Source organism: Bombus pyrosoma, linkage group LG15 (genome assembly GCF_014825855.1).
Source record: "Bombus pyrosoma isolate SC7728 linkage group LG15, ASM1482585v1, whole genome shotgun sequence".
NCBI lineage: Eukaryota > Metazoa > Arthropoda > Insecta > Hymenoptera > Apidae > Bombus > Bombus pyrosoma.
The window spans coordinates 6,974,654-6,989,878 of NC_057784.1; the positions used below are offsets into that span (position 1 = coordinate 6,974,654).

Here is a 15,225-nt window from a genome sequence, read left to right on the forward strand (position 1 = left end):
ACTTAAAAAAGAAAGAGACTTATATAACATTGTTCCTTGCAGCTGGCATATGATTACAAATTCGACATCGAAGATGACCAGCACAAGATAGCATGCGCGTGTGGCGCGCCTAACTGCCGCAAGTGGATGAACTGAAAAGCTCGATCCACCGTTGTTATTGTTACTACGTTATTGGGTAGGTTTTACATGAAGAAAAAATTATATATATATATATTATATATATAATAGACACATTATTTAATTTGTAAAGTGCCATTGCAGTTTGACTAATTGATTCATAGTGAAGTTGGTGCTATGCCATCACAACATTCCTCCAAAGTTGTACAATATTAGTTTTACTTTACAAAACATAGAAACATTGATCGCTTGTATATTACGGACACTCTTTAAGAACGCGACACAAAGTAATTGCAAAAAAAAAAATAAATTTTATGGGTCGTGTGTATGTATACAGGAAGTTTGTATCTTTGTATGTTGAGTAGAGTCAACGTTTAGTTGACCGATATTGTAATATAAATCGTTTATTAATTATTATTGCATACACATTGCACTGTATCTGTAAATAAGTAGAGGCCCATGTTATTTTGAATCACCAGATGAATTATGTAAAGTAACAGTATCTAATTTAGAATTATATACGATTATGACTATATATATTTCATTATATGATAATAAATCCGTACAAAATCTACTGATCTATTTCGTTTTTGTAAATACCTTTTTTTTGTGTGTAATTCGATCAATTAGCTTTTAGTAGATAAATTATATAATCATCGTTCTATCTCAAGTCTTTTACCATGATAAATATTAGCTTCAAAGTCGCAAAGTATTTATGCATTTTAATGAATCGTAACAATTCAAAAGACTTCTAAATCCATTCTAGATCTACAAATTACATCAGAGAAAATATTTCTTCCATTGTCAAGTAATATCTTTTTGCATAAGCAGTTTATATGTAAATTACGAATTCATATGCAAATCCTGTATATATCTTTACTGAATCTATAAAGATTTTAAAGTATGTAACACTACAGTGTAATGGAATGACATAATGTAAAAGAGCCAAATTTATTCTTTACCAGCAAATTACATAGAAATCAATTTTCATGAAATAATTTTATAGCAAAATATTGAAGTTTCGACTTTAACGTATTATTTATCAGGTAACAAGAGAAATATTTATGAAATTGTACATTGCATTTAATTTGTTTAATTTGTAACAAAAGGATGTATAAGGAGAAAGTAGTTTAAGGAGAGAGGAATAAAGAAAAGAAACACAAAATGAGAACAGATCACGTTCACAATTTTATTTTCGTAACTGTAAAATAATATTTACAAAGGAATATATATATTTCATGTACGTGAAGTACACAGTCGTCTTCAAGTTTCGGTTAGTATAAGAAAAAGAGATATAACAAAACTAAAATAATATGTACAATGAGTATTTAATTATAAGGATGTGTCATGATTAGTTTATACAGAAGAAATTATGTCTGACGATATCTTTAAGAGATTTTAATTGTGCAATTGAATATAAAAAAGGGAGAAAAGGAAAAAAACTGACAAGATCTTCGATAAACTTTTCGTATTTGTAAACGCAGCAACTGTATGAACACTCGGGAGATAAATCAGACAGAAAGAGAGCAATACAATTACACAGTATGCAAAAATATGCAATAATATACAAAACAAAACAAAAAAAAAAAGAAAGAAAATAAAAGCGAGTAGTGACGTAATCGGCGAAATATATACGAACGTAAATGCGAAGAAGAAATACATTGTAAGAAAAAATGTATTTTTAAATGCGATTCTTTGGCATTTATGCACGATACGATTGTAAGGCGGTCTAAACGTTACAACACCGTGTGATCTATGTACAATTTAAAAAAAGTAACTATCACCTTAAGCGTAAAAGTAAGTTTGAAGACAAGGTACGACGCTTATAAAAGAGAAAATCACTTGTGTAGATTATTATCGACGATTCAGACAGCAATATTGCGTTTATGAAGTTCGTTATATATATGAAAAACAAAGTCGGCTTTCCGCAGATTTTATAAATTCGTACTCGATTGGTATACTGCGCAGTAAAACCTATATTCTAATTGTATATTGTATATTCTTTCTAACACAATGATTAATCGAGCGAGAATTTTTCGAGTATTTTATCTAACAAAAGAAAAAAAGAATGAACGAGAAATATATATATTACATATATATATATCTACATACATATATATATGTGTAAGGAAAAGCTTTATCACGTTGAGCGATATCTTTTGCTTTTAATATAGTACAATTGTAATGGCAATCCATGCAACTTGTCCTGAACTTCATGTGTTTATTAAATTTTGTAGCTGATAGTTGTATATTTGTGTAAAAACGTCTTACTCGATAACTCCTTAACGTAACATTAAGTTTCCTTGATCGATGTAACGAGCGATTCTCGAGAGAGTAATGGATCACTTAGATTTCTTCTTTTTTTTTTCACAACATCTTTCCTTTCCAACCTTTGATCTTTCGCAACAAGATCAATTAGAAAATCTTCGTTAGGTAAGACTTAATCGAGGTGACGTTAGTACCAGTTTGTAATTAAATCTTGAGGCATGTCATAATTTTAAGAATTAAGTTGTAATAAATTTGTTTGATGATAATCAGATGGTGTAACTTTGTTTCTTCAGGGAGTTTCATTTCAATCAAATATTTTATCCTCCATCGCGATTAAAACAAAAGTATTCTACGATTAAAATTTCATTCTTTAATCAGTTCTGTAATAGTAGAAAGTGATCTTGAGAAATTTTCCAGCATTTCCACAATACTTTTCAATATTACTTTGTTTCACATCTGACAACAGATTTAGTTGACAATTCTTTTGGTGCAAAATAAAGATTCTCTTAAATAATAGATGCCTACTAATGTAACAACTAGGAACAATGAATTCCAACATTGACAAATTTTCATTACGAAAAAGAAAAAAACTTTTAACGTTACTTCTGTGCACGTTGAAACAGTTTTGGTGATGGTCTGCTGTCTTCATTCACGATGACACTGGCTCAATCCTGTTGCATGCAATAAATTAATAAAATCATTAAACAAATATAAAATAATACATACAGTACAAGTGAAGTTCTAACATATATATTTAAAGAAATTAAAGTCCATAAGAAAAATGAAGTCAAATTTTGTACATTAACACGAAATCTGTAGATGATATAATTAGACTCATTTCTAAATTTCCAAAAATAATTGAATTGAATTTGTATTAATACTACTTAGTAGCAAAATTTTCTCTTCTGAATACTTTATACATTTTAAATATATTAGCTGTATAAAAGAAAATATTAGTTTCAAATGAATTTCTTTCCCAATATAAATTATATAAAGTTTGTATATAAATAGTTGCAATTTTATTGCTTTCATGCTTACTGGTGCAACTCTACAACTGAAGATATATGAGAAGTATTAAAGAAAAGTATTACAAAGCAAATTAATTGTATAGAGTGCATAGATCATGCAATCGTAATAACTATTGGTAATAATATTATTAATTTCACTTTGTATAATGTTGTTCGTAGTAACGTCATTAAGCCACACACTATCGCGACATTAATAGCATATACAGTGCTCCCATTTCTTTCATAAATGATGTACAAATAAGAAAGCTAAACATAATATTAATGTAATACCAGCTATCAAAAGTACCATTAATTTCGTGCATGCAGAAAATATTGTGACGTGCAAAATAAGGCAAGATAATGTGTAATATCAATAAAAACATATGTATCATGTACACATAGTGTATTAGTAAAGTACCTACTGGTATTTAAAACTGTGGGATTATGTATGAAAGTTGCGAATCTATTTAATTTGGAGACTGTTTATCTTTATTGCCATTAGCTTTATATAGTTTATAATAATCGTTATATTATCCACATATAATACAGTTTTATGTACAAGGGGTCTAGTGTACACTATGATTAGATGTAGTGAACGACTTCTCGAGAACGATACAAAAGAATGGTGTTTAATAAATAGTAAACAGATAATATCAAAGCGTCTACCTACAATCAAAATACAAAAGTAACGAAATAGAGCTTTTAATGATTTATGCTTAAGAATTAATGTATTCGTACTGAGCAGCAACATGATTTACAGGAACCATATCTAAAAACGCTAATTCGACTAGTCAATGAACAGTTTTGGTGTTCTCTAAGAGAGAAATTTCATTGGAATGCTTGCAATTGATTAATACAAACGTTATACTAAAAATCTGCTAAACTTTGTTTAAAATAGCTAAACTTTGTTCAACATAATCGCACAAAACCATGTATTTTGATTTCTTTCTCTCTCTAACTGAATGGTAAGAAATTAGTAAGTCCTAATACTGCTTTTTCCAAGAGTATAGAAGAGTATCGCTTGATTAAATTCAGAATACAGGCATAAAATAATTACGTAACACTTGCAAGAGTGCCTTTTCTACCATAAAATAAATTATGTATATAGCTAGTAACTATAAGTAATATCAACGATATATAATCAGTTTAAAAGAAACGTATCAATTGTTCAAGTACTACAACATATTAACCATAAGTGTTACATAAGAATTACATTTTGCACGATATATAACATATAAATATTATTTTTATATATTAATAAAAACCTATTATTTTTCTAAAAATCATTAAAACGCTGAAAGAAGCACCAAGTCAGTTACGTAATACTTTTTATGCAAGAACAATCGTCTGTATACATATACATATATTCGTATATATGTACACGGTATACATATACGTACATGTATATATATATATACGTTACTGGATAATTTTCATTTAAAAAGGCTAGAATAATTTCGATAACTTGCTACTTGTTATGCACCTAAACGTAAAGTCGGAACAGTGATTAGAATAAGGTGAGGCCCTACGGTAGTCCTTATCTGCGATATTTTTATGCCGAGAAACGAAGGACTCGATTTCTCTCGTGATTTTTTCTTCCACTTTTACGTTTTTACTCTCCGTTTTATTATATTCGTCGTTGTCGACTAAAACTACCGGAATAACGTTGTTCCTTTCGTATCAACCAATTTACCAAAAAACCGCAAAAAGCAACAGCGCGCGATCGCAGAAAAAACACGTGCACGATGATTCACTGGCTTTCCTCGATCGCGAGGATCGGGCACACGCATAAATCGATCACGCAAAACACATGGAAAAATTGTTGGATGCGGATGAATTGGAATACAAAGACGCGAAACGTATTCGCGGCAAATATACCAAATACAAAAATATATCGTACATTTACGCGTGTAAAATGGCTGATACAGAATTTTCGTCGCAACTGAACAACTTCGAGCCGGGAATACGCGCCTAGTTAGATTTATATCCAGTCTTTAATTTCATAATACATCGCCGTATTTTTAACATATCATCCAGCGTATCAAATCGCCTTTGTTGAAACCAACAAATGAAAACTGGAAACTACGGCAAAACAACACGCCGTTCTCAACTGCCTTACATTTCTCTCCTCTCGTTTCCAATGAAACGTATGTACCTTTCACTACTTATTTCGATTAGTCTCGTTTATTAGAAAATAAATACATCTATTCAACCTTTAAATAAATAGTCAACAACACGTGCAGAATACCTTGAAATTTCGCGGTATATCGCTCCCATCCTTGACATTAATAATCTATAAAAATGCTTTACGCGAGACTCTTCGGCTGATAAAAAGGCTAGGTCCTTAGGCGGTAAACAAAAAAGACAATGGAAGTCGCGATTGATCATGGAGATATATCGATAACAGTCTGTCGTTACATTCTACTGTGAGTAGCACACAAAAATGAAAAGGAATAAAAAGAAAAAAAGAAATATGTAAACATAAAAAAAATAAAAGCAAATGCACCCACATAATGTGTTACCCTTGGTGAAACTTTCTCGAAATAGCAAGAGAAGAGGACATATTACTTCACGCCACCTGTTACCCGACATAACTAGTTAAATATTTGTTATAAAATTGTTAGCAGCGAACTGAAAAGCGGAAAGCATGAGGAAATGCTCGTGTAAGATACTGGTTTCTTCCATTTTTACGTACGAAGATAGACACAGTTTGGTATAGCAACAAAATACCGTACAATCGTCTTCTTTCTTTTTTTCTTTCTTCTGCTTTTTGATGGCGTGATTTTACAATTTCGTTTAGGTCACTTCTGTACAATATCATGTCATTCTTAATACAGAAAAGTTCGATCGAGTTTTACGATACATTTAAAAATCGTAGATGTAGCTGTCTGCCCTCTGTACAGGTAGATTTACGTTCGGATGAATTAAACGATGGTCACAGTTTATGAATATCGTTCCGGCCAATGGAATATTGTTCTATACATAACTGGTCTTATCTTCAGTCAAGGCACGAGTCTTGAATCGGGCCTTGCCAAGTCTTTGTCAACGCTTTAACAAACTACTCGGGTATAATTAGTGAACCATTTACATTATTACTGCGTTAGGTGCGAACCCTGACCCAATCACCAGTTTGTTAGCCGGTTTCTCGCATGGGCGCTTAAAACAGCAGCTTCCTATATAATGAATATGAAGTTTCAACAACGACATATTCATTAAAATTTGGAAACAAGAAAGCAAAGAAAGTAAATGGATATCAAATAATATTACGATAACAGGGAAAAATAAACGATTTAACGAGAAAGATCGAAGTGGCTGCTGTAGCAGAACGCCAAACGAATGCTAGCACTACCGGTTTGTTTTCTTTTAATGGCCGCTGATAAGTTTACGATTAAATATAGTAAAAGAGAATGGTGAGTACACGATACGCGCGCGCTCGCGCGCAGTAAAGTACAGTACTTAACAAGTGATGCGTCGAATACATCGTTAGGTATTTTTTCGTTAATATTCTCTTCCGAATTTCAGCTGTTGCTTCTGCCTGCGTGCGCAGGTCAGATTAGACCACACATGCTGAAAAGACACCCATCACACGTCAACCAATGTCCCCGCCGTAGTCCTGACCGTTTAGCAGATTACGGTTGTAAATGGCAGCCCTGTAACTGTACCTATTTATGGCTGGCCGATCGGGAACAGGCGGCGGTATCAGTGCCACTTCGGAGTTCAGCAAGGCCCCGCTTCCCTCATCCACCTCGCCGATACTGCTCTCCACCAGAGACGGTTCCACCTCCGTGAACGCCAACCTGGATCGTAACAGGTACGCGTATGTTTTATACCTCTTCAGCTGCAATGATAAACATGCGAAAATTTAGAGATATCACGTATGGATATCATTAAAAATTGTCTTAATAGTTAAGCGATAAATTTTCATTAACTTGGAATGCCTATTAAAACCATACAATATTTGGAATAAATTCTGCTCGTGTAAGTAGCTGTTGATTAACGTAGAAGTGAAAAGAGGTCGACGGGAACTGGAATACGAGAACAGCACACTGATATTAAAGTTATGTAACTGGTTCAGAATGAGGGAACATAAAATATAACGCGGTGAAAGTACCGCGAATTTTCTTTTTCTCATCGAACGTTGTGCAATTCGAGCTTCGATTCGATAAAATATTCTACAAGATGCAGCCAATGAAAACCAATTCAATCGCGTTCTAAGAATTTCTAGAAATCTCTACCGCCTACCGGAACATCTATTAATGTAATCAGAGATACTTAAAGAATTTTTAATATACATAAGGAGAATATATTTAAATGATACTATCTATCTAATTTCTTTTTAAGGAAAAGGTTGATAGCGGATACTATACATTACCTCGTGATGTAAGTAGGCATCTTTTTCCTTATAATTCTGTACAGTGAGAGCCTTAGCTCCTCTCTCAGGCGGATGTCGTCTGTGCTCCTCCAGTTCAGCCTCCAATTTGCTCACCCTCTCCTCATGGTCCCGTAACTGTTCTCTCTGACAACACGTCAAAAAAATCCAACAAACCGTCATTTAACGCGCAACCCACGATGGAAGAAGAATCACGAGACAGGATCTATCTTTCTACTTTTTTTTTTTTTGTTCGTTTAAGACTGGTATTAATTTAATACGTTTTTTACACTACACTCTGTACGACGATTCTAATTCTGCTGTCCGAATCTCGAGTACGAGAACTTAGAGAACGGAGTTCGCTTCGGGGATAGTAGAGGAAGGCTTGCAAATAAAGAAACAACGAAGACAAGATTATATTCGTTTGCGTGGCCGAGCAGAAGAAACCACTTTTCTTAATCTCTTCGATCTTACGAACACTACTCACAGGAGATAATTTCGTGTGGCTGCAGGGAAGTAGGGGCCGTTGAAATTTTCGCTGAGAACCCACCGCTCCTGCTAGTGGCTGGCAAGAAAAACTGGCGCACACGAAGTTGATCGTGTCTATCCACGACTGCAGTTCTTTGGAATCACTGAAAATATTCAGTTTCAACTCGTCATACCGATTCACGTTATTAATTACGTTACAACGATTTAATTTGGTAAAAGATAATTACCTCGTTTGGAAGAGATACTCTGCTTGATCAGCAGTCTGTAACCTGAAGACGTGTTCCTTCTTCGTGTAATCGGACGCTTTGGTGGCTAACGCGTGATGAATGCGTATCGCGTTGTGCAAACTATCGTTACGGAAGCCATGCTCGTCTTTGTGCAAATATAATACAAGTTCCCTCAATGTACAATAATACATCTTCCAGCCGCGTTTGCCGAACGGTGCTAAAACCAGTTAGATAACATTTGTATTTCGTTACATTGCAAAATATACGGGATATACATTAGAAATATCAATGGACGATATTTGAATTTCAAATAATTACGAGATGCAGATGAAATTAATTGACGTGGCTAATAACTGTCGAGTCACGTCAGCGCGATTCTTATTTCTTAGATCATGGCACATATTTGAAATTATTTGAGAAAGAAGATGTATCGGAGATCATATAAAATGCATTACTTTTCTTTCCGTTGGAATCGAAGCAACATTTCCGCATAACGTATCCCTTCTTAAACTCCGTAGCACCCGTAACATTTGGCACGTCGAGAAACGGATTTCCGGTACCAGATATCGCTGGACCGTCACCTTGTTGAATCGCTTGATTCGCAGTTTCATCCCCTTCCTCATCTCTGAACAGCCAATAAGTCCCACTATACTATAGTATCGCCACAAGTATCTTACAATAATAGGAAAATTTTATATTTAAAAATTCGATGAAACTCACAAGGCCCATTCCAAGGGGAACGATTTGATGGCATTGTAAAGCTGTTTCAGCACCTCTCTGGGGAAGTTATCGCCGTCGTTCAGTTCCGAGAGGTTCTCGATAAATTCGTTACATGACATCTTTCTACCGATATTCTGACCGTGTAGGTCGGTATTGAGCAGCATTATGGCGCAGGTTAAGGTATGAACAGCGTCTGAAATAAACGAAACGACCGAGTAAATAAATATAAACCATCGGCGTGTACAAGGATGCAACAGAAGTGAATGTTTACCCTGAGAATTAAATGCACCCGGATTACAATCGAGAAATCTCTTGGAGAAATGTACAAGAACCCTCTCTCTTTCCTGGGTCTCCCCAGTCAAAGAGAACTGGGCAAGGAACTTTCTGAGAGCCACGTCCAGCGTGTCCCGTTCGAAGCTGAAGTATCTCAAGTATTCTTCGGCTACCGCTCTACTAAAGTCGTTGCTGCAATGCCCAAACGACACAACATTTTATAACATCTTCAAAACAATTTCAAACATGAATTCGCTAGGTAAACCTTGGTATTCCGCTGAAACATGCTTGAACCTTCTGGGAATATTTGTTAAACTGATATTATTTAGACTCCAAATTAAAATAAAAAACGAGTCAGTTGATTATTGGTAGATGATTTTCTAAAATACGACCATTCTTCCAGAAGTGAATTAGATTTCGTTTGACGCGAACTGCGCTGAGAAGTTGCAAAATAAAATTAAGCGTTTTACAATCATTGCCGATCATAAGTATCAGAGACCTGTTCTCTTGCATTCTCGGCTTACATTTATCGAAATGCTCCAATAAATTTTACTGTAATAAGTATTTGACATCATAAGATATGTATGCGAAGATATGATGCGAATCAAATAATACATCTACAACGAAAGAGTTAGAAAATAGTTAGCTCTTTGGTTTGAACGTTTGGAACGATAAACGAATAATAAACCTAGATCGAGATTATTCTGAAAAATCTCGTAAAAATGTCAAGTCGTTTCTTTAGTCCGTAAAGTGTGTACGTACTTTTTGCTAAGGTGTCTAGAGACGTCAGACTTTTTGAAGCCGTCCAAGGAGTATAGCCTCTTGGCCAATCGAACTGCCGATGGTAGGTCCACCGCTTTCGGACTGTAATGGAAGCTGTGCAAACTTTCGATGTCGCTCTCTTCGTCCGCAGACTGCGGCGGTGATGCACCTCCGTGCTTGTCCTCGTAGTTACCGATGTTCAGAGCTTCGTTCTCGTCCTCGCTCTCCTTCAGCTCCTACAGAGAGGAAATATAAGATGAAAGAGATAAAGAAGAAAATGGGCACGTAAAGTAACACCCATCTTGCGGTCGCATTTTGACACCGATACGACTCTTAACAGGGATGGCGACCACTTCCAGGAAATATACTGTACGCGAGCAGAAACATCGAAGCGAGCGTGTAATTTTATAAATTTATTTACGTTACATCAGAGAAATCTCGTGCTATGCCGCGAAGGAGAATTCCAAGGATCTTTCTCTTCGCTACTGTTTTAGACTTTGCGATTTTACCAACTTCGTACAAGTCGATATATTTATAACATTGTTTTCTTCTTATGAGTCAATACGATAAGTAGGAAAGTTGCATGTTTTAAGAAAAAAAAATCGGATAGACGTGGGTAATAGACACATTGATAGACATTTCGCAATGACGATTCACGAAGGGAAAAGGACTTGCACTCCTATCCAAGATCCTCTCTCGAAGCAATCTCAAGCTTCACCTCTCGAACCGATATTCCCGAGAACCGTAAAGATTGTAAAACCGAAGAAACGAATGTCGTACCTGATACCCGACGAACTCAGGCGTGGTATTGCCAGTCGGCCGTTGCACGGTGTTCTGCGCGGTGGATGTGGGCACGAGTTCCGGATTGCTGAGATTGCCCCGTCGCCTATTCTGCCTGGGACTGGTGTTCCTCGCCGCGGTGGCGTCCTTGTCTGGCCCCTTCACCTGTATCACTATCCTATGCTCGGTATTCTCCTGCGCCGGTGTATACGCGTTCGACGCCGGTGGTACAGAAGCAGCCGCCGTTGCCGCCTTCAACCTCCTCTGCGGTGGCTCGCTGGCGAGTATCGTCGAGTCACTGTCACTCGGATCACTGACCATCATGATATCGCGTGCACTGAGTATGTCCATAGTTTCCTCGTCGTTGTAGTCGGGACTGGACATGTTGCTGATAGCCTCGGACTGGCTGAGATCACCGTTGGTGGGATGAAGGCCGGAGGCCGAGGAGGTGGTCCCGTCGCCGGAGGGGCCCAGGGCTGAGGCGCTGGTGCCCGTGGGTACCGGCGGTGGGAACCTACGGGATCCAGAATTGGAGGACATGACGGAGGACGAGACCGAGGTAGGGGAGGTTGGCGATAAGGATCTTTGGGGACTAGTTCCCTCCGTCGAGGAGCTACTCGACGAAGATTGCGAGGAGCTGCCGTTCTGACAGCAGGAGGTGCGCTCCGAGGCGGACGGCGAGCTAACTGGCGCGTTGTACGTCCAGACGATTCGATCGCTGGACAGACCCTGGCCGCTGTCAGGTCGAGTGTCCAACAGGGTGTTCAAGCTGGACGTGACGTCGTCGTCAATGTCAATGTCCACCGCGCTCATAGACGGATCCTTTTGGAATTGCAAGTGGTCCTCGGAGCGCGAGGTGCGAACGAAGCCGCTCGAATAACCGAAACTCGCGGCATTTTGTTTGCTAGTATCGCTCTGGCCTGGACACTGGCCGCTCTCACGTTTGCTGATCCCGACCGGTGAGGTGCTGGCCGAATTCGAACCGGTACACTTGTAAGCACGGTGATGGCCCAGCATCTCGTTAGGACTGGTCGGTACCGAGTTATGATGGTGGTGATTGTGGTGATTATGGTGATGGTGGGTATGATGATTGTTGTACCTCAGCGAGTCGACCTTCTTCTGGTGCTTCGGGAGCAGGCCGCTGCTCTGCTGCGTGCGCGACAGGTTCAGCATTAGATCGCCGGTCATCATGTACGCTTCGAACCTGCATTCATCGCGTTATTCGTTAGTTATCTTAAGCTTGTATATCGGTGTGGTTTGATCTAGCTTTTGTCTGGTGATACGATTAATTCTACTGGAAAAAGGAAGTCGATAAGACGGAGAAGGACACAGGTGACCAAGTCTTCGATCACGCGTTCCTTCTGTCTGGTGATACGAGTAATCGTATAATTGGAAAGGAAAATTGACGAGCGAGAGAATCTGTACGAACGACAAGATCTATAATTCAATGATTCGTTCTTCGTTTTCCTTCGTAAAAAACAATCGTTCGTTTCGTATTCATTCCCTATATTCATTCACGAAAAAGGAATAAATTCCATTTGGTGAAAGGTTCGACGCTTCTCCGAGATCTACCGGTATACGCGTTACGAATACCATGAAAACATCGTAAGAGAAAAAGAAGAAAACGTTAAAAAAATCGCGTAATACCGTTCAGAAGTTTTCTCTCTTGAGAAAAAGAATTCTATGAAAGAGGAATTCCCTACCTAGGCGTATTCTTCTGCCTGGAGAACTTGTCGCCGGAGAGAGGCTCCCATTGGGCACGTTCTTCCTCCTTGAAACTATCCACTGGCGGAAGTAGCGCCTCTAGTTCAGAGGATCCGGAAGCGTCACTGTAGGATCCGTTGCTTCTCGTCGCATACTGCTTCGCGGCAGTCGGTTCCTGTGGCGAGCCACCCGGAAGTTCCGGTGTTCCTGGCTTTCTTGGTTCCATATCTTCGCCGTTACCCGATGACACCGGCCTGGGGTTATTCGGGAAGGTCATTGCCTCGTGAGAGATTTTGCTCGAATCCGTCTCGTCGCATGCCGGCTGTCCCGGTGACAACAGCCGACGCACGTGAGCTTTTATTGCAGGATCTGAGGAAATTACGTGGCTATCTTATCCGCTGGCTTGACATGATAATCGCGATTATTCTGTTCAGCGACTGTTCTGAGACGAGAAGATTACTCATCTTCTGATTAAAGATATAGATTTATAGATAAAAATTAGATTTGTCATTGAAGCAATAAATTTTATCAATTTTCAGAAAGTTTCAAAACTTTCGTAAGTCGCCGCGGATTGTCGGTCGAGTTGTGAGTTTCTCGTTCTGTTATGACTTGTCTGTTGGGTTGTTTGGTTTGATAAAAGCGTCGGTGATATCAGGAAATTGTTTCAGATCAGTGGAATCAAAGAGAAGAATTACATGTTTTGTGTGTTTCGTCGACTTAACACAGATATCTAATGTATATACATATTGTGCAACTATCGTGAGAAGCATGTCGGTGCTTCAAATTTGTTGATGTTTCGACTGAAAGACACTCGAGCGAAAGGTAATTTTATTGGCTTCGTATGAATAATCCCTAGGCGACTTTACATTATCGTAAAAGAATTGTGTTTAAGTGTGCGATTAGAAATTCTTTAATATATCAATCGTCGAATTATCTACGTTTTATCGAAAGAACGAATCAGACAAGTAGTCGGTATCGATATATAAGGCAAGACGCCAGACGTCGAGGGATTAATTAAGAAATCGCCACAACTACTATTACACAGAGCAGTGAAGCTAAGTTTCTCTTTATCAACAAAAATTTTTCGTTAATCAAAGGACCTCGATCAATAACAAACTTTTCACAACTGAAACAATATTCCAAATCTTCCAACGCGTATTTTCAACTCTCTCGTTTTCAAACCTCAAGCGAACAAAACTGATAAGTGATACGCGTAGTAGTGTCAAAGGGTGAAAAAGTTGCCATAACCACTGCTATACGAAGCGGAGGAGCTTCTCTTCATCCGGAGAAATTTATCGTCGACGCGTGGAGCGCTTCAAAGCGTAAGCGGGCAACGCGTCCCCCGGTCGACGCCAAAGAAAACTCAGCGAGCGCCGCGTCGACGGGCCATCCGGCTGGAAACACGCCGGAGCAACTTCGATTCCCGCGGGGGCGGCTTGGTTTGGAGCGCGATTTACGAGCGGCAGAACTCGCCCTTAAATAATGCAGCTATATACGCCTACGTCTCGTTGTTGTTGTTCGACGACGACGACGACGACGACGGCACCGCTGGCTGATGTCGTTTCGCGTTTACTTTGTTTCGCAACGAAAACGAGCGTTCACCAGAGCGAGTTTATGATCCTCCGCCGAGAAGCGCAATATCCAAGCTGCGGAGAGTCTGTCTGCCTCGAGGGCCTGCATGCGTTTCCTTCCAGAGGAATTTAATGGATGTTTCTAGGGTAGGCGTTTCGTTGCTGGAAAAAGGGGTTGTTAGCCCCTTTTTGGGGGCACAAGTGGATTAAACAGGAAATGGAGGGGGAACGGAAACGGAGATCGAGGTCGTTTGGGTTTTAGAGCTGCTGGAGTTTCTGTTGTTATTAGGCAATGTACAGTGGCTCGCAAAAGAATTCGTACACTTAGCACAGATTATCTTTACGTGTGCATAGTGTGCGTCTTATACTTCCATTAACATATAATAGGATATAATGTAATCTAGATATTTTGTTAGAGATATAATAAAATACGACGACTTCCGAGACTATATTGGCAGAATTTGAATCCAATCTGGAAATATATGAGAAGGATTGGAAGTATGGGCGTCTGATGAACCTTCACTCGAATTGACCATCGTGGTTATGTATTCTAGCTGATCGTTATTGGTACCGAGGTGATAATTACAAGAAGTTACAGGTAATGAGGGCAATCGGACGAGAGGTCGATGACAATGAATTTAGGTTCGATACGAATCCATGGCCACGGGAAGCATCCGATATGATATACGATAACTTTCCATAACTTTCTCGATAACTAACTCCCAGTACAAATGGTGCTATTGTTCCATGGGACGGGAAATGTCCGTCCCGTGACCGCGACTCATTATGTCACCTCGAGCCCAAGCCCATCGTCATAAACCCTGAGTACACATAATCGAATTAGCGTCTTACAATTATTTCCTATTTTTATTGCTTAAGAGTAGATACAATAAAAGTCCGGGCTACGGTATTGGGGGTTTTCCCAATCACTGCAAAAG

At 38.5% G+C, this 15,225-nt stretch overlaps 2 protein-coding genes across 33 annotated transcripts in view; one reads left to right on the top strand and one right to left on the bottom strand.

Annotated features, from left to right (window-relative positions):
* LOC122575635 (histone-lysine N-methyltransferase 2C-like) overlaps positions 1-2,651 on the top strand; it is a 29,467-nt gene extending 26,816 nt beyond the window's left edge. For all 17 annotated transcript variants that reach the window (XM_043744862.1, XM_043744861.1, XM_043744868.1 and 14 more), the window contains one exon: positions 43-2,651. In XM_043744862.1, the coding sequence (XP_043600797.1) occupies positions 43-135 (93 nt within the window). In that variant the 3' untranslated portion in view covers positions 136-2,651. The remainder of the gene's footprint in view (positions 1-42) is intronic.
* LOC122575637 (PH and SEC7 domain-containing protein) overlaps positions 1,283-15,225 on the bottom strand; it is an 84,226-nt gene continuing 70,283 nt past the window's right edge. For 8 of the 16 annotated variants that reach the window (XM_043744890.1, XM_043744891.1, XM_043744893.1 and 5 more), the window contains 10 exons: positions 12,716-13,085; positions 11,013-12,216; positions 10,233-10,468; positions 9,469-9,662; positions 9,198-9,390; positions 8,933-9,123; positions 8,478-8,694; positions 8,249-8,393; positions 7,765-7,908; positions 3,080-7,230 (listed from right to left, as the gene is read on the bottom strand). In XM_043744890.1, the coding sequence (XP_043600825.1) occupies positions 6,982-7,230; positions 7,765-7,908; positions 8,249-8,393; positions 8,478-8,694; positions 8,933-9,123; positions 9,198-9,390; positions 9,469-9,662; positions 10,233-10,468; positions 11,013-12,216; positions 12,716-13,085 (3,143 nt within the window). In that variant the 3' untranslated portion in view covers positions 3,080-6,981. The other 8 variants (XM_043744885.1, XM_043744896.1, XM_043744888.1 and 5 more) reach the window with 6 other exon arrangements.